Source organism: Balaenoptera borealis (genome assembly GCF_965194805.1).
Source record: "Balaenoptera borealis genome assembly, chromosome: 2".
NCBI lineage: Eukaryota > Metazoa > Chordata > Mammalia > Artiodactyla > Balaenopteridae > Balaenoptera > Balaenoptera borealis.
In genome coordinates this window covers 1,594,674-1,618,198 of record NC_138867.1, presented here as the reverse complement: position 1 = coordinate 1,618,198, position 23,525 = coordinate 1,594,674, and the positions used below count along the sequence as shown (strand labels likewise).

The 23,525-nt window shown below is 64.7% G+C and overlaps 1 protein-coding gene across 26 annotated transcripts; it reads left to right on the top strand.

Moving 5' to 3' along the window:
• The first annotated feature begins 2,234 nt into the window (after window positions 1–2,234).
• TERT (telomerase reverse transcriptase) lies at window positions 2,235–23,242 on the top strand. 26 transcript variants are annotated; one of them, XM_082381181.1, is made up of 16 exons: window positions 2,235–2,468; window positions 2,574–3,936; window positions 7,618–7,813; window positions 9,016–9,196; window positions 10,078–10,257; window positions 10,888–11,046; window positions 13,576–13,671; window positions 14,164–14,249; window positions 15,030–15,143; window positions 15,560–15,631; window positions 17,337–17,525; window positions 19,001–19,127; window positions 19,905–19,966; window positions 20,835–20,959; window positions 21,787–21,924; window positions 22,399–23,242. In XM_082381181.1, exons 1-16 carry the CDS (start codon window positions 2,250–2,252, stop codon window positions 22,500–22,502), a joined length of 3,411 nt encoding a protein of 1,136 aa, XP_082237307.1. In that variant the 5' UTR covers window positions 2,235–2,249; the 3' UTR covers window positions 22,503–23,242. The 26 variants fall into 26 exon arrangements, with proteins under 26 accessions (XP_082237307.1, XP_082237305.1, XP_082237321.1 ...); XM_082381179.1 differs by lacking the exon at window positions 19,001–19,127 and having other exon boundaries at window positions 13,962–14,249; XM_082381195.1 differs by having other exon boundaries at window positions 13,962–14,249; window positions 15,030–15,631.
• Window positions 23,243–23,525: the final 283 nt, after the last annotated feature.

The window sequence follows — 23,525 nt, the reverse complement described above, 5'->3', positions numbered from 1 at the left end:
TCAGGTTTGCCAGCCCGTGGGCATGGGGTGGTGCCAGACACGTCACTGTGGCCTGTCCCCCTCCCTGGGCTGCCCTCCAGAGCCGGCCCTCCTGCACCCGCGGGGCTGCGGTGTCCCGAGGCCAGTGGCAGCGAACACAGGAAGCAACCGCTGCCCCTCGGACAGCCCTGCTCGGGAACCAATGGCTTAATCGTTTATTTAAACACTGGCCAGGGCTCCGGTCATGCCCGCTGGTTGGATTCTCTGGGACCCTCTTTCCTCCCTTTGCCGGGCTTCTCCCTCTTCACGCCTTGCGGTGGCTCCTCGCAGACGGGGGGTGATGGTCCACTGCCAGCCCTGCAGGCCCCCCACCAGCTCCCCAAGAGCGGCCCCGGTGTCCAATCACTGCACACGCTGTAGGAAACCTCAGTCGGGCTACTGTGTAATTAGCGGGCAGGGGGGGCTCTGTTTGCACCTTCAGTGACAAATGACACGTCAGTATTTGGCTCCTGGCCCAGAACCCACTGTTTAGAAATTTCCAGGTATGAAGTGTGAAACCCATCCATTGCCTTCCAGAAGTTCTAGAATCGGATTTTGTCATAAGCCAACAATATGAAATGTTTTCTGGGAACATCTTCATGTTTTACGATGCAGTGACTTAAGACCACCCCTAGCTTTCCAGAGACAGATTAACTGCACGTGTAATAGTGCACAGAGTATTCAGGAGATGAACGATTTCCATTCTCGCTAGGAAAAGTTTCCTCACTTCAACATGGTATATTATTCACACTGCTTCTGTTTCTTCTTTAACAAAAAAAAAAAAATTTGTTTTCCACGCTGGTTTCTCCAGTTTCTAGTTGTTGGAAAAGAACAAATTTCCCAAAGCCGCCCCAAATCCTCTACTGGCAGAAACAAGCGAGTCTCAGAGAGCTCGCGGTGCTCACGCAGTGGACTTCCAGGAGAGCCACCCTTCATCCCGAGGGTTACGAGCCAGGCAGACCAGAGCCAGCGGGATGAATGTGAGACGGCGTCATCGACGGAAGGGTAGCGGAGGCCTGTTTACGCCGTGAAGACAATCAATTTCTGACCATGCTTCTTAACGTTGTGAAAGGCTAACATTTGTTCAGCCGCTCAGTGTTTGCCAAACTCAGGTGCATCGTCCCCGCAAGCCTTCCAAGACCCAGAAGCTTCCCATTTCTTAGGACCCAACCTTGAAGGATCTGCAGCGTCTGGGCTTCGGTGAAACGTCATTAGGGTGACTGCCCTGAATTGTCTGGGTCGCATGACCAGCCGGTGTCAGAACTGTGCCCCAGGACTGGGGAGGGTCTCTGCGGCTGGGCTGGAAGGCGGGGGCTCCTGCTCTTCCTGGGGCCGCGAGCCTGGGGGCAGGCCCTTGACCTGTCCAGTCTCACCTTCCTCCTGGTGCCTGTGGAGGAAATGGCAGCTCTGGGTATGGAGGGAGGCCATGGGCAGGTGCCAGGAGCCTGCAGGTGGTGCCCCAGGGAGCCTGCGGCTCCACTTCTCCCCTTCCTTTGCCCAACCCATCAGGTGCGTGATTAATAGGGAACTGATTTGAGGATTTTTGGTTTCGGTGGGGATCAAAGAAGAACTCAAAAAGAGAAACTACAGCCTGGCGTCAGGGAGACCAAGCCAGTGGGGGAAGTGGTGCTGCTGCCTGCTGACCACTGCCCGCCGACCGCTGCCTGCTGACCACTGCCCGCCGCCGGAGCCGGGCAAGAGCTCCAGGAGCCCCACCGCGGGCCGGTCCAGGTCCAGGATGCGCCTGCTCCCTTGGTTTCCCTAGGCCCGCCGGGCAGGGGCGGTGGTCCATTCTCTCCCTTGCACATCATTACACATTCGCTGCCATGAGCCCCTGCTGGACCCCAAAGCATCCCTCACTGCCCGGTCACGGCCCACGTGAGAAAGTAACACACCAGAAGGACCCGCTCCGCGGGGACGCAGAATGCACCAGGTCCCCCAGGGACCCCACGTTATGGTCCCCTCCCTCAGTACCATAGAGTCTCTCCTCTGTGCGACCCTCGCAAGACCCCTGCGCCCTGGGAGGGGGCACGGCGTGTGGGTGGGGACACTGCCCGGAGCAGCTGCGCGGTCGGAGCAGGTTTTCGTAGTACCTGGGCGCAAACACCTCTGGGGCCACACCCGCGGCCCGCAGGGTGAACCAAGGGCGGGGCTGCGGGGCTCCCGCGACCCCGCCCCTTCCTCCTCCCGACCCCGCCCCTTCCTCCGCGCGGACCCCCCTTGCTCCGGTGATGCCGCGCGCGCCCAGGTGCCGGGCGGTGCGCGCCCTGCTGCGGGACCGCTACCGGCAGGTGCTGCCGCTGGCCACCTTCGTGCGGCGCCTGGGGCCCGAGGACCGGCGGCTCGTGCGGCGCGGGGACCCGGTGGCCTTCCGCGCGCTCGTGGCCCAGTGCCTGGTGTGCGTGCCCTGGGATGCACAGCCGCCCCCTGCCGCCCCGTCCTTCCGCCAGGTGGGCTGCCTCCGGGGACTCCGGTCGGGCCCGCCGCGGTGGTGGTGGAGGGGGTGGGGAAGGACGTACCTGCGCCCCCAGCGACTCAGGAGCCCTCCCCCTCAGGTGTCCTGCCTGAAGGAGCTGGTGGCCAGGGTCGTGCAGAGGCTGTGTGAGCGCGGCGCGAGGAACGTGCTGGCCTTCGGCTTCGCGCTGCTGGACGGGGCCCGCGGCGGGCCGCCCGTGGCCTTCACGACCAGCGTGCGCAGCTACCTGCCCAACACGGTGACGGACACGCTGCGCGGCAGCGGCGCGTGGGGGCTGCTGCTGCGCCGCGTGGGTGATGACGTGCTCACCCACCTGCTGGCGCGCTGCGCACTCTACCTGCTGGTGCCCCCCAGCTGCGCCTACCAGGTGTGCGGGCCGCCGCTCTATGACCTCTGCACCGCCGCCGCGGCGCGGCCCACGCGACGCGCGGGCGGAACCCGGACTGGCCTCGGACTCACGCGCCAGGCCGGGAATGGCGGCGACGGGGAGGCCGGGGGATCCCGGGAGCTGCCGGCCAAGGGCGCGAGGCGGCGTCGTGGCGGCGCGGGGGGCCGTCCGCCTCCAGCCAAGAAGCCCAGGCATGGCCTGGAGCCCGAGCGGGGTACCGAAGGGCAGGCGCCCGGGGCCCACCTGGGCAGGGCGCCTGGGCGGAGCGACAGCGACCCCCGCGTGATGACACCTACCAGAGCCGCTGCGGAAGCCAAGTCTCGGGAGGGCAACGTGCCCAGGACCCGTCGCCCCTTCCCGCTGGTGGGCGGCGAGAGGGGTGTTCGCTCCCCATCCTGGCGGCCGTCACATCCCCAGGGCGAGCCCGGTCCCCGAGCGTGGGCTGAGACCAAGCAGTTCCTCTACTGCTCGGGGAGCAAAGAACGGCTGCGCCGCTCCTTCCTGCTCTGTTCCCTGCCTCCCAGCCTGGGGGGGGCCCAGAGGCTCGTGGAGACCATCTTTCTGGGCTCTGAGCCCCGGCCCCCAGGGGCTCCCCGCAGGATGCGCCGCCTGCCCCCGCGCTACTGGCGGATGAGGCCGCTGTTTCGGGAGCTGCTTAAGAACCACGTGCGGTGCCCCTACGGCGCGCTCCTCAGGGCGCACTGCCCACTGCCGGCCTCCACCAGCCCGGCGGGGCCAGGCGATCAGAAGAGCCCCGGAGTGGGCGCCTGCTCCGGGGAGAGCCCAGCCGCTGTCCCCGAGGGGGACGCGGGCTCGCGACGCCTGGTGCAGCTGCTCCGCCAGCACAGCAGCCCCTGGCAGGTGTACGGCCTCCTGCGGGCCTGCCTCCGCCGGCTGGTGCCCGCCGGCCTCTGGGGCTCCCGACACAACGAGCGCCGCTTCTTGAGGAATGTGAAGAAGCTCGTCTCCCTGGGGAAGCACGGCAAGCTCTCACCGCAGGAGCTGACCTGGAAGATGAAGGTGCAGGACTGCGCCTGGCTGTGCGGGAGCCCAGGTGAGGACCCCGACCCCAGGACCTCGAGCGCGGCAGGGCCTTCTCCGTACCTCGCTCGGGGGCCAGGGGGCTTCTTGGTGGCTGGCTCCGTCTGAGTTCTCTGCCTCTGTCCCCCCGTCCTGTCCAGTTTGCATAAATCTCCCGACGTTCATGGGCTCAGGCAGGTTCTGGGCGCTGGGGAGGGGCGGTGAGCGGGCGGGACACGTGGTCTAGGGCTGCGCCAACAGACGGAGGTCAACAGGAGGTCCTGTGAGCGTGTCGGCGGGTCATTCATAACCCTTTTTGACGTCGAGGTTTATCGCCTTGGCATGGTGCCCCGCTGATAGAAATGGGGGCTGGGCCCAGAACCCCGTTTATGGGGTCGGGAGGTGAGGCTCCTGGGTCCCCCGCTGGATCTGGGCAGCCCATACGCGGGTCCGGATGTGAGTTCTAATTGTGCCTCCGCTAGGCCGGGGCCAGGCCGGCGGGAGGAGTGAAGAGACCGTGTCCTTGAGCAGGGCCCCGGCGTCACCAGGGGTCGAAGGGGAGCATCCGGACCCCGTCCGCTGTCCCGGGGCAGTGGGCAGCCGCTGTGGGCGCTGGCAGGACTTTTTCTGTGAAGCTGAGCCTGCGGTGTCCCTCCCACTGTGGTGTTCTGGGTTTGATGTTGGGCTTCCTCCGGCCCAGCCGCTGTCAGCCCCGCCTTGGTCAGCACCCTCCTTGTCAGGGCGGAGCCAGGAGCGAAAGGCCCAGCACCCTCCCTGCTCTCCCTGTGTTTGACCAGCCCACGCTCCTAAGATGATCACGACTTCTAGAAGGAAGTCATCTGTGAGAGCCAGGTTTGCCCCCCGCCTCCCCCGTGCGTGTGACAGTCCCCAGGTGGGGGCCCCAAAAATCGCGACTGTGGTGGCCTCAGGTGCGGCCGGGGCACGCCCTTTCTGGCTTCCCAAGAGACCCCAGGGGCAGGTGACGCGGACAGTCAGGGTGACCTTCAGCAACTTGGTTTAAAAAAATTTTTTAATTGTGGGAACGTAACATGAGACCTACCCTCTTAAACAATGCTGAAGCGGACAGCACGGTATTGCCCAGTGTACGCTCGGTGTCCTACAGCAGATCTCCAGAAACTTTGCATCTTGCGTGACTTTTACACCCCCTGGGCGGCAGCTCCCTGCACGTGGGACGCCGTGGATGAGTCTCCAGGAGGCGGGCTCAGGAGACCAGGCCCTCACCTGACTCCTTTGTGCTCGTGGGGCCCCAGCCCGCTTTGTGGAAGGCGGCTCTGAGTTCTGTGCTCTGGCCCCAATTTCAGACGGGGTCCCCGTGCCCCTCGAGCTGCAGGCACTGAGGAGGTGGTGTTTTCCCAGGCGACTGGGCCCCGGCCCCTGGACCTCCCGGGACCTGCTCACCTGAGCTGCGCCCCTGGCCATTTGCTCCTTTCCCTGGCCTCGGCCACGCCTTCTGCCCGCTGGCTGAATAAATGCTGCTCTGAGCCACGGCTCTCCGAGGTCACCCCTTCCACCCCCTCCTGCCGGAACGCTGCCCCCTCCTCCGCGCCGGCCAGGCACTCCGTCCACAGCGCCAGCCTCCTCTGCCTCTGCTGAGGCCATTGCCCTGCCCGCCATACTGCCCACTGATACCTGTCAGCTCCCTGATGCCCAGCCCCGGAGACCAGACAGCTGGGCTGTCCACACCTGGGGCCACGTGTCACTAGAGACGCCACCAGAAGGACTCCTGCTCGCTGCCTTAGCCTCTGGTTGGCCCGTCCTGTCCGCCTACATCCGACCACGGTTGCTTCTCCTGAGCTGTGGGGGGGAGCGTCCCCCCCTCCCGCCCCTGAGCCCCATGGACCTGAGGAGTGGCTGTGATGTCTCAGCGGGGTGGTGTCGGCCTCTCAATGTCCCCACCTCTCTCCTCCTCGGTCACCTGCCACCCCTCCGACTCCCGGGCTGTGCGTTTCCCCAGCCCCGCGATAGCTGCCCCGTGTTTATGTCAGCCGCTTTTCGGTGTTTTCTGTTTCTACTGTGATTTCTCCTTTGATCTTGGAGTTATTTGGACGATTATTTTTTATTTTCCGAATGTGTGGCAGTTTTAAATTGCCTTTTACTGTTGATTTCTGACTCAGCCATGTGCAGGTCCGTAGGACCACGGTGGCCTGGAGCCCGTGGAGACTGGCTTGGTCTCGTGTGCGGCGTTTGCACTAACGGTTCCTGGGCGTTCGCAGGCCGGGGTGGGTGCTGTGGTCACCACATCAGGTGCCGCGCAAAACGTGTGTCCTTCCAGACGCCGCGACGCTGAGGGTACACGGCCCCCTGGGGTGGGTGTGTCCTTTCCTTCTTGTCCCGCTGGTCTGCACGATGGGTTGTGTTAGCTGCAGGCACATTTTAGACTTACTCTTCCTCATGAATGTCTAGTGGCTCTTTTTACCGTAAAGCGTGTTTACCTGCCTTCCCGTTGGTTAGTATTTCCCGCTTGTGTCGTTTTTCGTTACTTAGTTTTTATCTTCAACCTGTTCGTAACCTATGAGGATACGTGGTTTAGGTGTCTTTTCAACAGCACTGAGCTGACGTTTTACGTTTATTTTCAGTCCATTCTGACAGTCTTTACCACTTACCTGGAGTAATTTTTTTTCATTTTCTGTGACGGTAGGCGAGTGTGGATGCATTTTTTCACCTTGCAGTTTGTCCCCCTCTTCCGTGTTGTTATTCCTCGTTTCCTGATGTGCATATTCTCACACGTGTGTGTGTGCGTTGGTTTTGCTTCCAGGGTTAGCTTTGTATTCTCCACTTACCCCCTCTGGGTGGTTGGTTACCTTGGGAACCGTGTAAGGGCTTTGCGTGTTGGAACCAGATCACTCTTGAGCTGTTCCCTCCACTAACCCAGTTGTGTCCCAAGTTAGATGCTGCTGGTACTGTTTCTACAGTCGATGTTTATGTAGCTTCATCCCCCCTTCTCTTCTCCTTGCTCACCGTTCATTCTCCTGCCCCAGACCTGCCTCTGGGGCCCCTTTCTTCTCCTCTGTGTTTCTTTCATGCCGGTTACGGGTGGTAAAGCCCCGGCTCTGTCTGCACTGAGGCCGCCCTGGCAGCCTGGTGACAGCTCTCGAGATGCACCTCTGCTGGAGATGTTATCGAGTGCACAGAATAAAATGCAGAGGACCGCAGGGGAGAGCGCTCACCTTGGCCCGTGGCTGGGTCCGGAGCCCCGCGGCGTCGGGCGTCCCTCGGCGTGTGGCCGCGTCTGCTCGCCCGCGGTGTTCAGCCTCGAAAACCCCAGGCGTTTCTGGCTCTTGCCACCCGGGGGCGATGCCTAAACTGCACGCCAGCCCCCACCGCACGTCCCCCGTGTGGAGCGCGGTGTCTGCTTCCTCCAGCCTGTGCGTAAAGGGGACAGAGGATGAGGTGCCACATCATCGCTGCCCAGTGGAAACAGAACGTGAGCTACATACATTTCAGATTTTCCGTAGCCCCAGTAAGAAGGTAAAAAAGGAAAGGTGAAACTAACTTAAAGACATTTTTTATCAAAGCCCAGTGATCCAGCATCATCACTTTAACATGCAACGGGGGAAGCGTCGTTGCTGAGATACCCGCGTTCTCCTCTGCCCGAGGCGCTGAGTCGCGGCACGTGGGCCGCACGTGCAGCCGTCCAGGCCCGAGGGGCCACTCAGGCAGCACGTGGGGCGAGCGCCGGCCTCTCTCCTCCCAGGGGCTCGCTGCATCCCGGCCGCCGAGCACCGTGTGCGCGAGGCCGTCCTGGCCAGGTTCCTGTGCTGGCTGATGGGCGCGTACGTGGTCGAGCTGCTCAGGGCATTCTTCTACGTCACGGAGACCACGTTCCAGAAGAACCGGCTCTTCTTCTTCCGGAAGCGCGTCTGGAGCCAGCTGCAGAGCATTGGCATCAGGTACGGCCATCGGGAACCACGGCCCCTCCCTGCCCAGGGCTCCTCACCCAGCTCCTCCAGGGACCCCGCCCTCGGCACGGACTCCTGAAACCCCCTTCTTACCTGAAAGCCGGGGGCTTGGGCTGGATGGCCTGTGGGGTCTAGGAGTCTGTCTGGACTGAAACAGTACGGGCGGGCCGCTTACTTCCCCCTGGCACGTGGGCCCGGAACTGTTTAATCCGCACAGAACAGATAGGATGACGCGCGATGACAAACCCGCCTATTTGACGCCGTGCAGTGGGGCGCGTCTGGGGCAGAGGCATTGCCGTGAAGCAGGCCTCCCAGGGGCTGAATGGCCGTGGGGTGGCCGTGAGCTTTGTCTCAGTTGCTCACTGACTGTCTTATGTCCATTTTGAAAGACTGGGCAGGTGTCAGCTGGATTGGGATCCAGCCAGGATGGATGGGGTGACAGCCCGAAAGCCACGGGCCGGGCCTGGCCGAGGCACCCGGTGTCCGAGGGCTCAGCTGTGCATCTGCGCCAGAGCCGTGCCCTGCGCCCTGCGTTAGGACGTCTGTGGAGGGAGCCGGGCCGGGGTCCCTGAGTGCACGTGCTGCGGCCCGTGTCCTCCTGTGTCTGGTGGGGGGAGGCTCTGGAGGCCTTCATCGTGGTCTTGAGTGAAGGCGCCCCGTTTAAGTATTTCACGCCATGTGATCCAAAGCGGCCGTTTAGGCTCTCCTTGTGGGCCCCTGGGGCCCGACCCCTGCCTGGTGGGGGTTTGAATCCCACGACGGGCTGTGCTTGGACCCACGCTTCACCCCTGGGGCCACCGGCCCAGCCAGCATCCTCACCCCAGAGGCCAGGAGGCGGGGGCCACCCAGGCCCTCCCTGTGGGTGGTTTTGGGCCAAAGGCTGAAGGTCACAGGTAACAAGGAGCTGGCAGGCCCATGGGGGACAGTTCTGTTCCTCGGGGGGTACGCTAAGCAGTCCCTGCCCATTCTGTGTGGAGGAGGGCGGGGTCTCTGGCCCACGGGTCCCGGCCTGCACCAGCCAGGGCTCTGTCCGCCGGGAACCGGGTGTCCTGGCCCTGCCGAGGAGGGGCCTCCAGCAGGACCCCGGCCACCCCGCAAGTCTGGGGCGCTGGGCATGGGTTCAGCCGACTTCTGGGGCGCTGGTGGCTGCCATGCTTGCCCGCCCCGGCTTCCCACGGGCACCTCTGTTTCAGACAACACTTAGAGCGCGTGCAGCTCCGAGAACTATCCGAGGCAGACGTCAGGCGACACCAGGAGGCCAGGCCGGCTCTGCCGACGTCCAAGCTCCGCTTCGTCCCCAAGCCCAGCGGGCTGCGGCCCATCGTGAACATGGGCGACGTCGTGGGAGCCGGGAAGTCGCACAGAGACAGGAAGGTCACCGCTTGTGCCGCTTTTAGGCAAAGTGCATTTGAACCCCAGGCCTGGTGGGTGTAGTCAGAGTCTCGGGGGCCAGCAGCCCCGGTGAGGCCATGGAATGGTGGGGTGCCGTGGATGGGGGTTCCCGGGCCCAGAGAAGGAGCTCCCGGGAAGGCCAGTCCTGTGAGGTGCTGGATGGGCTCCGGGAACCCTCTGTGGCCCTGGCGCCTGGAATCCTCCGGGGGTGGGGTCGGTGTGCTCTCCGGGGCAGAGGGACCACACGATAGCTGTCACCAGCCTGCCAGGGTCCCGAGGACCCCCGTAGGACCTCACCCCCATGGTTAGCCCCCATGACTGCTCTCCCTGCCACGGCACCTCTGCCTCACCAGCAGCTCTGACCCCTTCCATGCGCCTCCCTGTAGGATTTGGGGGTGATTTGGGGGTGATTCCACCGTTAGTGAGAAAGAGAAGCTGTCGCTGCTGATGGGGGTTTGGTCCATGAGCGAAGACAAAGTGCTCACCCAGTGGGGCTGGGGTCCCCCAGGAGGTGGTGCCCCCCTCTCCGCTGGGGCTGGGGTCCCCCAGGAGGCAGCACCCCTCTTCGCTGGGTGGGGGGACCAGGTAAGTAGAGGGGACCAAGGGTGTAGCTAGTTGCATTTTTCCACACGTGGTGTCCGTGACCCCAGGACGGGTCCCTGGGGAGACCCTGGGGTCTGGGGTGGGCGTGGGTGGGGCAGCCATCTGGCCCTTCGGCGGTCCGGGGTAGGCGGGGTAGGCGAGGGTGGCAGCGGGGGCGGCACAGAGCGGGGGCCTGCCTCTCCCAGGGGGCTGTCTGACCCCACATCCCCTTTGTCTGGGGCCCCTCTGGTGACACCGCCCGTCCTGGGCTGGGCCTGTAGGTCCAGCATCTCACCTCCCAGGTCAAGACCCTGTTCGCTGTGCTGAACTACGAGCGGCTGAGGCGCCCCGGCCTTCTAGGGGCCTCCGTGCTGGGCATGGACGACATTTACAGGGCCTGGCAGGCCTTCGTGCTGCCCCTGCGGGCCCAGGGCCCGGTGCCCCCGCTCTACTTCGTCAAGGTGGGCACCCGATTCCCACCCCCCACCAAGGGAACCAGCCCTGCAGGTGACCCCTTGCGTCAGGCTCCCGCCGGTGTGGGGAGTGGCCAGCCTTTTGCAGTCCCGTGTTTGCCAGAACGAGTCACCCCTTGGTGGAGCTGTGTCCGTGTCCCACAGATTATCCTGTGAACGGGAGGGCAGGGGACCCCATCTCCATTTGAGGGTGTCTGGCTCCCAGGGGCAGAGGCTTTGTGCCTTCCCCTCTGGAGTGGACTCCGTGACTGCACCCCAACTCCATGGGAGCTCCTGCCCTCGGGGTCCCCTTCAGGGAGGGAAACACCTGCTCAGGCCCCAGCGCCGGGTGCCCTGGTACCCTGGTCATCCGCCAGGGGCCTCCTGGTCCCCAGCCTGCAGCTCAGAGAGAGGGGCGAAGACCCGCCCTGAGGGTGCTTAGAGTCCGGGGGAAGTGGGTGTCTCAGCGAGAGCCCCTTGGGGACGGGGACGGGACAGTGTGAGGGGAGGTCCAGGGTCTCCCCAGTCCCCTGGTGTACGATTCACCCCAGGGTTTGCTGACCGCAGGTCAGAACCAGAAGGACCCGGGAACTCGGGGCCCAGGTGAGCGCGTCCTCAGGCACTTCGGTTCCCACGTAGGTGGACGTGGCGGGGGCGTACGACGCCCTCCCCCAGGACAGGCTGGCGGAGGTGATAGCCAACGTGATCCGGCCCCACGAGAACTCGTACTGCGTGCGCCAGTACGCCGTGGTCCAGAGGACTGCCCGCGGACACGTGCGGAAGTCCTTCAAGAGACACGTAAGCCCCACGGGGGGCGTGTTCGGTGCTGCGGAGCGCGCTCTGCGGGAGGCGTGCGCTGGGTGGTGGGGGGCGTGGCCTGCGGGAGGCGCATGCGCCGTGGCGGTGGCGGTGGCGCTGGGCGTGCGCGGCGAGCCCCCTCACCCCGCGCGCGGTCGTCATCCTCACTCTTGGTGTTCCCGTCGGGTCCTGTCCTCCCGCTGCCCCTTCACAGCCCCGGGGCCCCGACTGCACACCGGGCTGAGCAGAGAGGAGGGACCCTGGTGGCAGCAGAGCCACGCGTGTTTTCGTGGTGTCCCAGGGGCCACGCAGCAGGGCCGCGCGTGCGCCATGGGAGGGGAGGTGCCACAGGGCGCCTCGCCCGGGACTCCTGGGCCGCGCTGCTGTCCGTGTGTGCGCAGTGGGGGGAGGGTGGAAGGGCAGCCCCTCGCCGCAGCCGCCTGGGGCCTCCGGCCCAGGCAGGGCTGGGAGGGGACGAGGGCATTCGGTTGACCCCGAGGCCATCAGGGTGGGGGGTTTCCTAGCGCTTGTCGGGAAGGCTTTTGGACCACCTCCCCACCCCACCCCGGCCGAAACAGCGTGTGTACCGAGGTGGGGGGGTGTGTGGGAGTTCCCCCAGAACTTCTTGGAAGAGGCGCGTGTGAAGACCCCAGGACAAGGCGCTGGTGAGCGTGGTTTGCGAGTCCTGAGTGTGCGACGCAGGGATCTTGGGTTTGTGGACCGGGATGAAGCCTCCTCCGCTTCACGGTCCAGAACAGCAGCGCCCGCGGGACTCCCTCCCGCCCCCGGGGGCCACCTCTCCTACCCCGAGCACAGCGACACGCTCGCCTGTCTCTAACTCTGTAATGTGAAATCAGGGAAACCCTGCTCTCCTGTCCGGTTTCCGCCGGGTCTGGGGTCCAGCCGCCCAGAGCAGCCTCTCCCTGTTCCGTCCGCGGACGCCGTGCGCGGTGAGGTCTCACCTTCCGCTGGTTGGGCGTTTGCCGGTTCCTCTTTGGACATGAATGAGGCCGCTGTCTCATCTCCATGATGTGCCGTTTGGGAAACAAAGCCCTCGTTGCCGTGAGCGGATTCCAGGCTCGTGTAGTTTTAGGAGATGTTGCCCAAGAGGTTCCAGCGCGGCTGCAGGCGCTGCAGGGGGGCCCTGGCGGCGGTATTGGCGGTACCGAAGGACCAGGGCTGCAGCTTGCAGCCCGGCCGCCCGGTGGGGCAGCGCAGCCCTGTCTGTGGAACTCGGTCTGGGGAGATCCGGTTCTGGGCACCTTGTGTACCGGCCACGTGGCTGTCCTCTCATGGGGCGCTGCTGCCAGGCTGTCTCCTTGGTCGTCCATCTTAGGGGATCTTCCCACGTTCTGGGGACAAGTCCTTGGGCAGCTGTGGGCTCCCAGGCGCCTTCTCGGCCTGTCTCGCCTTTTCTTTTGCAAGTGGAGTCTCCACAAACAGATGCTTTTGTCTTGATGGATCCAGTTTATCCGCAGCTTGGGGCTGAAGCCGTGTTGTGCTTGAGCGGCCCACGTGCCGGGCTACCTGACCTTGATGCTCCTTTAGAATGTTTCTCTTTAGAGCTGCGGCATTCAGCCCAGGGTCCGTTTTGAGTTAACTTTGGCGCTGCTGCTTTAATGTGTTCTGTCTCTGCCGGAATTTGGGCGTTTACAGACCTGTCTTCTGGTTCACTCGCCTCCTCTTTTCTGTCTCTGATTTTAAACCCATTTAGAAAATTCTTAATTTTAGCCAGCCTATTTTTCAGTTTTAGAAATCCATGTGAATTTTCTCACAGATTCCAGGGCTCTGGTTACGTCCTCCATCTTTTTCTTTGTTTTGTTAGCAGTGTTATCTTGAGTGATTTTAAAATTCCAGAAACTCGATACCAGCTCGCCTGCAGGCAGGTTTCTGTCGCGTCTGTTTCTGCTGTTTTGTGGGTGGTTTTGGCCACACAGGCCTATTCTATAGCTTTTGGAATTTTATCACGGTGTGCCAGACTTTGTAAATAGGGATTTTAACGTAAGGGGTTTGCGAGCTTTCCTCCAGAGTGGATGGTATTTTCCTGGCAGGGGTGGAGCCGTGACCTTAGTCCTGCGGGGCCCATTCTAGGCAGTGTGGTGCCTGGTCTCCCTCACTGGGCCCTCCCCCAGTGGGGTCCCCTCGGGGCTGGGCGTGGCTCCGGGGGTGTGTGCTGCTGAGGGTGCTCTCTCTGCAGCCCCTCCCCCAGGACTGCCCCTCAGTCCCAGCTGCTTCGTGGCTCTGAACCCCAACATCTTCAGCCTCAGAGCCCCCACTTTCTGCTCGGGCTTCACCTCCCGCGGTGGATACAGGCCTTGGGGAGAAGTCGGGGTGAAGGTGGGATGCACCCCGAGGGCTGAGAGCCCAGCCCGCCTGCGTCCCCAGGCGGCCCTGCTCTGCATCTCATCCCTGGTCGTAGCGGCCAGGGCGGGGCCTCCCAGGCTCTGTTCCCCGTTCTGAGGGTGCCCTTGCTATCGGGGCTTGGGGAGGGGGGCTGCACCCGCCTCACCCCGTCTTCCCGGCCAGCAGGTGTCCACCTTCACGGACCTCCAGCCTTACATGAGACAGTTCGTGGAGCACCTGCAGGCAACCGGCTTGCTGAGGGACGCCGTGGTCATCGAGCAGGTCAGTGTGGGCGCTCGCTCACTGCTGGGTCCGGGGCAGCTGTGGGCACCCTCCGTGGCTGGCAGAGACTTGCACCCGCTTTTGGCCACGTTTTCCCTCTTTCTGGGCCTCACGCACCCTCTGCCGCCTGCCCGCAGCTCCTGTGAGATTTGCTGTACATCTTCGCTCTCACTTTTGGTCTCGAGGTCACACGAAGGCGAGTCCCCTTCCTCTAGGAGGACAGAGAGGGTGTGCCCCGTAGACCCGCCTCGAGCTAGCCCATCGAGTGACCCGTTTCCTTGTGTGAGCAGGGTGTCCCCAAGCCATCGTTGCCAGCAGCGGGTCCCCGTGCTTTGTGCACAGTAGTCTCGGAGCGACCCTGCCACCACGTGAGGCTCCCAGACACCAGGCGCCTTCCTTTGGGTCCGGGGCCCCCACCACGCGCCGGCCGGCTGGCCCGCCGGCTGGCCCAGGGCGGCGTCCACGCTGGTGAACGCCCGCCTGCCTTCGCAGAGCTGCTCCCTGAACGAGGCCGGCGGCAGCCTCTTCAAGCTCTTCCTGCGCCTGGTCCACAACCACGTGGTCAGGATCGGGGGCAGGTGAGTCCGGACCCCCCAGCTCCCCCTCGTCAGCCCCCGGACAGGCACTGCAGCTGTGCGGCCGGGTGACAGAGCAAGGCTCCCACAGTTGTGGGAGGTCCTCGCATTCAGGAGCCGGCAGATAATTGTTTTAACGTGTTTGGAACCAAACCGGCCTGGGCGAGTGCCTGTGTGAGACCCTGTGTGCGACCGAGGAGAGCAGTGGCCCTGGGGGCTTCGGGCTCACGGCCACGGTCGCTAGAGGTCAGCCTGGACTGTGGGGCCTTCTCGGAGGTCGTTAACCGTGGGCCAAGCTCAGGAAACTTTCTAGTTAAAGGGTGTATTTTCATTATCGTTATATTCTCAGTAATTACAGCACTTACTGAAAGATAATTACGTTAAAACATTAAAAAACATGTACACCCTTGGGAACACACGTGCCAACTGCACAACAGGGCGAATTTTGACAAAGGGGACACGTCTGCACGTGCGTGTAAACGGCACCAGGTGGGAAGAGAACTTTCTCCACGGGAAAGGCCACGCCTGTGGCCCCTGGCTCCTCCCCAGGGGCACCACCACCCGCTGTGACCTTCGTGGAGAGGGGTCGTGCCACGTGTGACCGAGGCATGGCAGGGCCTCGCGGGGGAGCGTGATAAATCTTGATTCACGTTCCCCCAGGCGGGTGTGGCGTGGGCACGCGTGTGCATGTGTGTCTGTGCTCCACGTCTGTGCATGTGTTTACGATATGAGCATCAGGCCCACCATGGCTGGCCCACCTTCTAACCACGTCGTGCCCCCCAGGTCCTACGTCCAGTGTCAGGGGGTCCCCCAGGGCTCCATTCTGTCCACCCTGCTCTGCAGCTTCTGCTACGGAGACATGGAGAACGAGCTCTTCCCCGGAATCCAGCGGGATGGGTATGGACCCCTCTGTGTTGGCGGATGTTGCCTTGCTTGGGGCCTGTTTGTATTTTTGGTCCTGGATGTAGACGGGGCCTCAGCCTTTCTTCTCGTAACGGCGCACAGGAGGTGGTCAGCAGGCCTCAAGCGGGGAGTAAACGTGGCTTTCTGCGTGGCTGGGGCTTCAGACCAGCGCCAAGCTCGTGTGCTTCCGGCCCGATTGCAGGGCCCTTGCTCGGCACCCCCAGCTGGAGCCGAGTCCCACAGAAACCAGAGGCTTTGGTTAGACTCTTTGGAGGAGGTCCCTTTATCCGTGTCCACGTGAATTCAGACTTTAAATTTTTCAACGTTTGCCCCCGTGGGAGGACGTTGCTTGTGGGCGTAAAGCAGTGCGTTCAGGGTCTCCCCTCATCTCGGGGTCAATCCATGTCCAGGGTGCTCCTGCGCTTGGTCGACGACTTCCTGCTGGTCACCCCTCACCTGACACGAGCCAGAGCCTTTCTCAGGTAAGGTCCCCCACGCGTGTGTCTCTGCAGGCGCTTTTTGGCCCACGCACGACGGATGGGACCTGTGTGCGAACACCCGTGCTCCCCACGCATCTGCGCATCTCTGGGGAGCGTCACGCGGTGCGGCCCCGCGGCTCTGAGAGCCCAGAGCGCCGTTGCTTCCTCCTGTCGCTGGCGTGGCCGTCAGGACGCAGGTGCCACCCGCAGGAGCACAGCTCAGGCAGCGGGGCCGAGTCCGCAGAGGCTCCTTGGAGGTTCCGCGCCCGTGATGCGCTGGTGGTGGACGGAGCAGAGGCTGTGCGCTGCGCACCACGGGGGACGGAAGAGAAAAGGCCTGCGCGGCTCACCTGCGGCTTCCCCGCGGAGAACATCTGAGAGAGCGGGGAATTCAGACGTGTCAAGAAGGAGGGGTTACCAGGCATGGGGATCGTGCCCAAAGTAAACCCGGCACCTGGGACCCTTTGGGCTGCGGCCGCAGTGCCCCATCTGTCCCGGGAGTCTGGGGGCTTGTTTCAAAGCGTGGTTTTCCAAGGGAGAAGAAAGTTCAAAACTGAGCCCTCAAGGCGTCCCCGCCTGACACTTTGGTCACTTTGGTCGCTGGGCTGCCTTTGGAGAAACCCACCTGGACAGCACCCGCGTATCCCGTGTCTGCCTGCCGGGTACCCCAGGCTTGAAGCCTGTGGAGTCTGCCCGCTCTGATGCCCTGGGGCTCCCTATGGCAGCCCCAGCACAGGACACTGCAAACGTAAACTCGTCAGTTAAATCCAGTGTTGCATCCGGGTCCCCATGGGCACCGGCCACAGTTGGAGGGCTCAGTGGCCACACGTGTCCAGTGGCCACCGGAGGGGACAGCGCAGAGGTCGTCGCCTCCGTCATGGGAAGTTCTGGGGGCGGCGCTGCTCTGTGGTCATGGGGAAGGGAGGTAGCTCTGAGCGTGCCCATGGACGGGTCCCACCAGGGGGCGCAGCAGACAGGCGCGCGTCCAGGAGACGTCCTGCAAGGAGTTGGCTCGCGTGATGGTGGGGCTGGCTGGGCAGGTTTGAAACCCGGGGGCGGGCGGCAGGAAGGGCAGGTGCTGGGGCTGCAGTCTGTGGGCGACCCCCGCCGTCAGGACACCCCCGTTTGGCTCTCAGGGCCCTTCCCCGATGGGTGAGCCCGCCCCACTCTGGGAAGTGGCCTCCTGTAAAGCCGGCTGGTTGCAGGTGTCAGCCCCACCTACAGACCCCCTGGTCTTACCCAGACTCGAGTTTGCACACCTGGGGACCGCAGCCTCGCCAGGTGGACACATCAGCTGGCCGTCACAGAGAGGACCCATCCCTCGGACTCTGCCTGCCCTCCGAGCCCCGTGTCCCCCGGGTCCCAGCTGGCTGCCCAGCTCAGTCGCTCACCCGTCTTACCTGGAGGGTCAGCCCGGCATCCGCTCGTCCTTCAGGACTGGCCCTTGGGGCTTCCGTGCTCCCCTCCCCTGCTGCCTGCCTCTGCCCTTGCTGGCCTGGCCACCCTGGCCTCTAATCGTTGGCACTTGTTTGCCCAGAAGCCTGGAGGCCAGGGCAGGGCTGTGTCCGGCCTTCCTCGCGGGCCCGTGGTCCCAGCCCTCCATTCCCCGCCTGCCTCGCTGGGCTGTTAGGTGACGTTGACCCGTGCCTCCGAGACCCGCGGGTGGCGTCCCCTCCGCCCGGTGGCTGACGTGGCCCCCCTGCTGCAGGACCCTGGTCCGCGGCGTGCCCGAGTATGGCTGCTTGGCAAACCTGCAGAAGACGGTGGTGAACTTCCCCGTGGAGGACGGCGGCCTGGGCGGTGCGGCCCCCCTGCAGCTGCCGGCGCACTGCCTGTTCCCCTGGTGCGGCTTGCTGCTGGACACCCGCACCCTGGAGGTGCGCTGCGACCACTCCAGGTGAGCGCCACCGCCGCGCAGCTCCGTGCGTCCTACTCCCGCACGGCACGGCCCGAAGCCCCAGGGGGTCAGAGGCCAGCGGTGGGCACTAGGGGATGGGCTCTTTGGGGGAGCAGTTTTCTGGGCGCTTTTTGGGTTTTTGCTTTTTTTGGCTGCGTCGGGTCTTGGTTGCGGCACGCGGGATCTTTCGTTGCAGCATGCACGCTTCTCTAGTTGTGGCCTGCGAGTTTCTCTCTCTCTAGTCGCGGCGCGTGGGCTCCGTAGTTTGCGGCATGCGGGCTCTCTCGTCGAAGTGCGCGAACTCAGCAGTTGTGGCGCACGGGCTTAGTTGCCCCGCAGCATGTGGGATCTTAGTTCCCCAACCAGGGATCGAACCCGCGTCCCCTGCATTGGAAGGCAGATTCTTTACCACTGGACCACCAGGGAAGTACCTTCTGGGCATTTTTGATAAAAGGAAATGGCGTGGCAGACTCGGGGGCACGGCATGTTCCACCGGGAAGTGTGGATCTGAACCAGAGCTTCCAGAACCTGCCAGGCAGGGGTCCCCGTGGTCTCACTGGGCACCAGGATTCGTGGTCACCTCTGGCCCGTCGGGGAGCAGGGCTGTCGTGCGTGTGGCCTGCTCTGTTCACAGTGTCTTGGGTCCCTGCCTCGGTTGGCTCAGGCTGCTGTAAAAAACACCACGGACATTTCCGTTCTCTCGGTCCTGGAGGCTGGAAGCTGAGGTCCAGGTGTCGCAGGCTGGTTTCTCCTGGGGCCTCTCCTGTGTGTGCGTGTGGACGCAGCTGCTCCCCAAGGCCTCACACGGTCACCCTCTGTGTTCAGCGCCTCAGTGTCTCGGGACACCAGTCCCATTGGATTAGGGCCCCACCTTTATGATTCCATTTTGCCTTAATCACCGTCTTAAAGGCCTTATCCCCAGACAGTTTCGGGGGCCAGGGCTTCAACCTGTGAGTTTGGGGGATGCAGTTCGGCCCCTGACAGCCCGTGCCCCCACCTCCCCCACACTGAGCCTGAGAGCACGCAGCCCAGCCTCAGGCTTTGCGCAGACGGAGGGACTCACGATGCACGTGGACACAGGAACCTGGGCTCTTTTGTGAATAAAAAGCGCAGGTGTCAAGACGGTGGTGGATGGGCGTGCCCGTCCTGCGCTGGTAACCCGGTTCTGCTGGAGCCCGCGGGGCTGCAGCTGGTCCTCCTCCTGGGGTGCTCCTGGGAAGACGCAGGTGCAGACGCGTTCCTTGCGCGGTTCACGCGTCCGTCTGCTGCTCCCGTCGCCCCCTCTCATGTCCGGGCACCGACCACGCCGGTCAGTCGTGAACTGTCCACCAGGTTGTCTGGCTCCTCATGAAGCCGTGACCGGTTGGGGGACGGGTGCCCGTTCCGGCCCAGCGCAGCTGATGGGCTGGACGTGTGTGGCGGTCACAGTGTGAAGTGGACACACGTGTTTCCTGGAACCCCACGCTGTCTCACAGTTACGCCGGGACCTCGATCCGAGCGAGTCTCACCTTCAACCAGGGCTTCAAGGCTGGGAGGAACATGCGTCGCAAACTCTTGGCGGTCTTGCGGCTGAAGTGCCATGGGCTCTTCCTGGACCTGCAGGTGTGCGGGCTGTCCATGGGCGGCTGGGGCTGCAGAGCGCAGAGGGCAGCTGGCATCACCTGAGGGTCTGCGCGCTTCGTAGATCCTGGGGGGTCGTGTGTGTCTGCTCTTGTGTGCGGGCGCGTGCATGTGTGTGGAAGCACGTCAGGCGTCACATACGTGTGCGCTCACGTGTACGTGTGTGGGAACGAGTGTGCCTGTGCGCGCTTCGTAGATCCTGGGGGGTCGTGTGTGTCTGCTCTTATGTGCGGGCGCGTGCATGTGTGTGGAAGCACGTCAGGCGTCACATACGTGTGCGCTCACGTGTACGTGTGTGTGAACGAGCGTGTGCCTGCGAGTATGCGCAGGTGTGTAGTGTGTGTGGGTATGCGTGCATGTGCCTGTGTGTGCAGGTGTGCACTGTGTGGGTGAGTGTGCGTGTGTGTGTCCCGGGCCCCCGGCCCTCACCCTGCCGCGTGGCTGTCCCGCCATCTTCGCCCGGGCCCCTCCTCACAGGCTGTGGGGCCCAGGACCGCTGTGGCCTCAGCGCTGGAGCCGCGGGGCCCAGGCCGTCGTCCAGCCGGGCTGGGCTCTCCCCCCTTGTCCTTCCCGCAGGCCTGACTCCACCGCAGCCGCTGAGGGGCCCCAGTGAGGACCTGGCGGGTTTCACGGGAGAGGCTGATGGATTCTTATCGAGATGGTCCTTTTTCTTGTTCTGTTTGATGGGGCAATAAAGCAAAAGACAGAAACTCAAACGCCAGAGGTATCGCCAACATTTCTTTTTCCTTATGACTCCAGGTGAACAGTCTTGAGACAGTTTTCACAAATGTTTACAAGACATTCCTGCTGCAGGCCTACAGGTGGGTGCACGGGGCGGCTGCCCTACGAGGGAGGTGGCGGCCTCGCCCTGGGGGGCACGCTGCCCCCGGGCCCGCAAGGAAGCAGCGTCTGTGTCACAGCGGCAGACACCGCCTTTCCGCAGAGTCCTCGTCAGCTCTGGAGGCGCTGCTCCGGGCACCAGACAGTGCTGGGAGGCCAGAGCGGCCCGGGGTGGCCCGAGTGCCTGTGCCGGCCCTTCCTGCAGCGGGAGGAGGGCTGCGGGGCGGGAGGAGGGCGGCCGCGGGCGGGAGGAGGGCTGCAGGGTGGGAGGAGGGCGGCCGCGGGCGGGAGGAGGGCGGCCGCGGGCGGGAGGAGGGCGGCCGCGGGCGGGAGGAGGGCTGCGGGGCGGGAGGAGGGCTGCCGCAGGGCGGGAGGAGGGCGGCCGCGGGGCGGGAGGAGGGCTACCGCGGGGCGGGAGGAGGGCGGCCGCGGGGCGGGAGGAGGGCTGCGGGGCGGGAGGAGGGCAGCCGCGGGGCGGGAGGAGGGCGGCCGCGGGCGGGGGCGGGTAGGAGAGCAGAGGGCCAGTCGGTGCGCAGGAGCGTGTGTGGTCCCGAACCCTCAGGTGCCCCCAGGAGGGACGGCGGGATGCAGCTCCCGGTCAGTCCAGCGACTCTTCCGGAATGTTCCCTGCCCTTGGGTGGCTCTGCGGCCCCCCTCCGAGAACCAGGGCCGGGCAGGTGACCGTGGAGGCCGGTGCTTGTCCGTCTTGGGGAGGTGGAGCCCGCCCTTCGTTAACCGTGCTGGCTGGCCTCGGGGACCCAGAGGCAGGCTCGCCGCCCGCGGTCTCCAGGGAGCCCTGCCCCGGGCAGCCTGGGGAGGCTGGGCCCCTGACGGAGCTGACACCCCCAGGTTCCACGCGTGCGTGCTGCAGCTCCCGTTTCAGCAGCCAGTCAGGAGGAACCCCTCGTTTTTCCTCCGGGTCATCTCTGACACCTCGTCCCGCTGCTACGCCCTCCTGAGAGCCAGGAATGCAGGTGTGCACAGGCGACCAGGGTACGGCTGGCGGGCCGAGAGGTCGCCCGGGGCGCTGGGCACCGGGGTCACCCCCACGCGCTCCGTTCTGTGCCCGTCCCGGGTCCCTCGTGCCCCGCGGCCACCACAGCACCTGCCTCTCCAGCGGCCACAGCGGAGACGGGGCGTCGGGGCGCCTTTAGCTTGCTGGCAGCTCGCCGCCGTCCGCTGCGTGCCTGGAGAGTGACGTGGTGCTTGGGGGCAGCTGGTGGCCCCCCCGGCTCGCTCCGCCCGCTCCCGGGCAGGCCCTCCTCCCCTGGGGCTCTGGGCGCTTGTGTCAGTCCAGGCCAGGGTCCGCAGGAGGCCCTGGGCCAGCCCTGCCCACCTCAGGGAGGAGCCAGGGAGGGGCACCTGCGCCAGCCGCGCGCCCATCTGCTTTGGGTTCACCGCCCCTGGGCTCGGCCTCCTCCGGGGCGTCCCCACCTGAACGCTCCCGCTGGAGCCCCTGCGTCTGCACCTGCGGCCTCGTCCTGGGCGTTTCCGATCTGTCTGAGGTTCAGGCCGTGCGTGTCTCTGAGGTCCTGGGTGTAACAGGCTTTGCCCTTCGTCACGTCTGTTTGTGGAGGTTTCTTGGAGAAGTTGAAGAAAACGTCTCAGTTTTCAGAATTCCTTGGTGCTCGTGTCGGGGTGGCCCCTGAAATGAAGTGGCCAGTCTCCCCGCCGCCGCCCCCAAGACCCCACTCATGCCATCACCCCCGGCAGGAGGGCAACGTCTGGGGTCCCTGGTATCCCCGGGGAGGAGCGCTGGGGCGGGGCCGGCGGGGCCTCAGCCTCTCCTCGTGTCCCCCAGGGATGTCACTGGGGGCCAAGGGCGCCTCCGGCCCGTTTCCTTCCGAGGCCGCGCAGTGGCTCTGCCTGCACGCCTTTCTGCTCAAGCTGGCTCGTCACCGCGTCACCTACAGCTGTCTTCTGGGGGCGCTGCGGTCAGGTAGGCGTGGGTGGAGTGCAGAGCGCCCCTTCGTGAGGTGCAGGCCCTGCCCTCCGGTGTTGGGGCCCCTCCGTGTCTGAGGGGCAGGCGGGCGGGTCTCGGAGCCCCCAGGTGAGGGGTGCGGGTGCCCCGGGGGTTACAGGCCCCCTCGCTCATCCAGGGGCCTGGCATGACCACCTGGGTCTCGCCGCCTCTCTGCCGCCCCTTGGGTCCCCGTCCTCCGTCTCCCCTGCAGCGCCCCACCTGCGTGTCCTTCCTCGCACCCCCGACCCAGGTCCCCGTCGGGCCTCTGCCTGACAGCCCCCGTGCCCCCTCCTGAGGTGCCCACCCCAAGCCCGCCTGCACACGGGTGCTTGGCAGTGTAAGTGCCTGCTGGCCTCAGCGGAGCCCCGGGCCCTGGGGAAGGGCGGTCTCTGGTTCCTCCGGGGCGTGGCCGGGGGGTGTGGTGGTCTGACTTCGGTCACTGCCTTGCAGCCAGAGCCCGACTGTGCCGGCGGCTCCCCAGGGCCACTCTGGCCGCCCTGGAGGCAGCAGCCGACCCGGCCCTGACCGCGGACTTTAAGACCATCTTGGACTGACGGCCAGCCCTGCTCACAGCCTGGGCTGGGCTCTGGAGCCCTGTGGGAGGGGGCCAGCTCCACAGCGAGGCCTGGGCCCTCCCCCGAGACCCCGGGAGGGGTCGGCCCCCAAGTCCTCAGGGAAGCAGGGCCCACGCGCCATGGCCTTCTCATGACGGGCTCCGTTGTCCAGCTGTTGACCACCGGGAAGAGGCGGGTGGGAGAGCCGGGCATCGGGCGTCAGGCGTCTGGACGGGGCGGGGGGGACCTTTGTCACCCCCTTGCCCTCGCTGCAGGGGCTGCCCCGGTCTGGAGCGATGGCACATGTGTCCCCGAGGGCACGGGGCGGCACGTGGGGCTGAGTGGTGGGCGTGGGCTCCTTCCTGCTGACCTGTGCAGTCAGTGCCCAGCTCAGCCGTTCACACCCACCTCGGGAGCAGTGCCTGCCCCGGGCGCCTCCGCCGGCTGCATCCACGGTTCACGCCCCATGGTGCTTTCCCCAGAAGCGAAGGGCCCAGTCAGCTGTTTGAGGCCCGGTTCCTCCCGGCCCCGCCCTTGCTTCTGACCTCGCCTGTCCCTAAGCTCTGGACCCTTCCCGGCCGGTCCCGTCTCAGCACACGGCCCGGGTCATCCTGACTGCGCTCCTGCACCGCCTCCTGCCCCGCCCCCGCCCTGCCACTCCAGTGCAAGGAGCCTTTGCTGATTGTTTTCACAGCTTACAACTGTTCTCTCAATGTTTGTATTAAAACGCGTACTAGTAAGTACTGTGTTCTGCAATTATAAACACGCGCACCTGTTGGGGTGCGAGATACACGTGGGTCCTCGGCCTGGCGGGAGTCGGAACGGGGTTCCTGGGGTGGGGATGTGGAGGGAGGGGCGGTGGCTCAGCGAGGGCGCTCCCACGGGACCCGGCCCGGCACCCACCGCTGCCTGCAGCCAGCTCTGGCCAAGCTCCGTGGACGCGTGGGAGAGGATAGACAGGAAAGTTCTGAGGACGTCAGGTTTCCTCCTGAGCATGTTTCTCCTCTGCCCGTTATCTTCTCA

Coding starts and splice junctions, on each gene's coding strand:
- TERT (XM_082381176.1), top strand. CDS start 2,250: ATGCCGCGCGCGCCCAGGTGCCGGGCGGTGCGCGCCCTGCTGCGGGAC. Junction 7,814..9,015: donor CTGCAGAGCATTGGCATCAG/GTACGGCCATCG, acceptor CCTCTGTTTCAG/ACAACACTTAGAGCGCGTGC. Junction 13,672..13,961: donor ACGCCGTGGTCATCGAGCAG/GTCAGTGTGGGC, acceptor TTGTGTGAGCAG/GGTGTCCCCAAGCCATCGTT.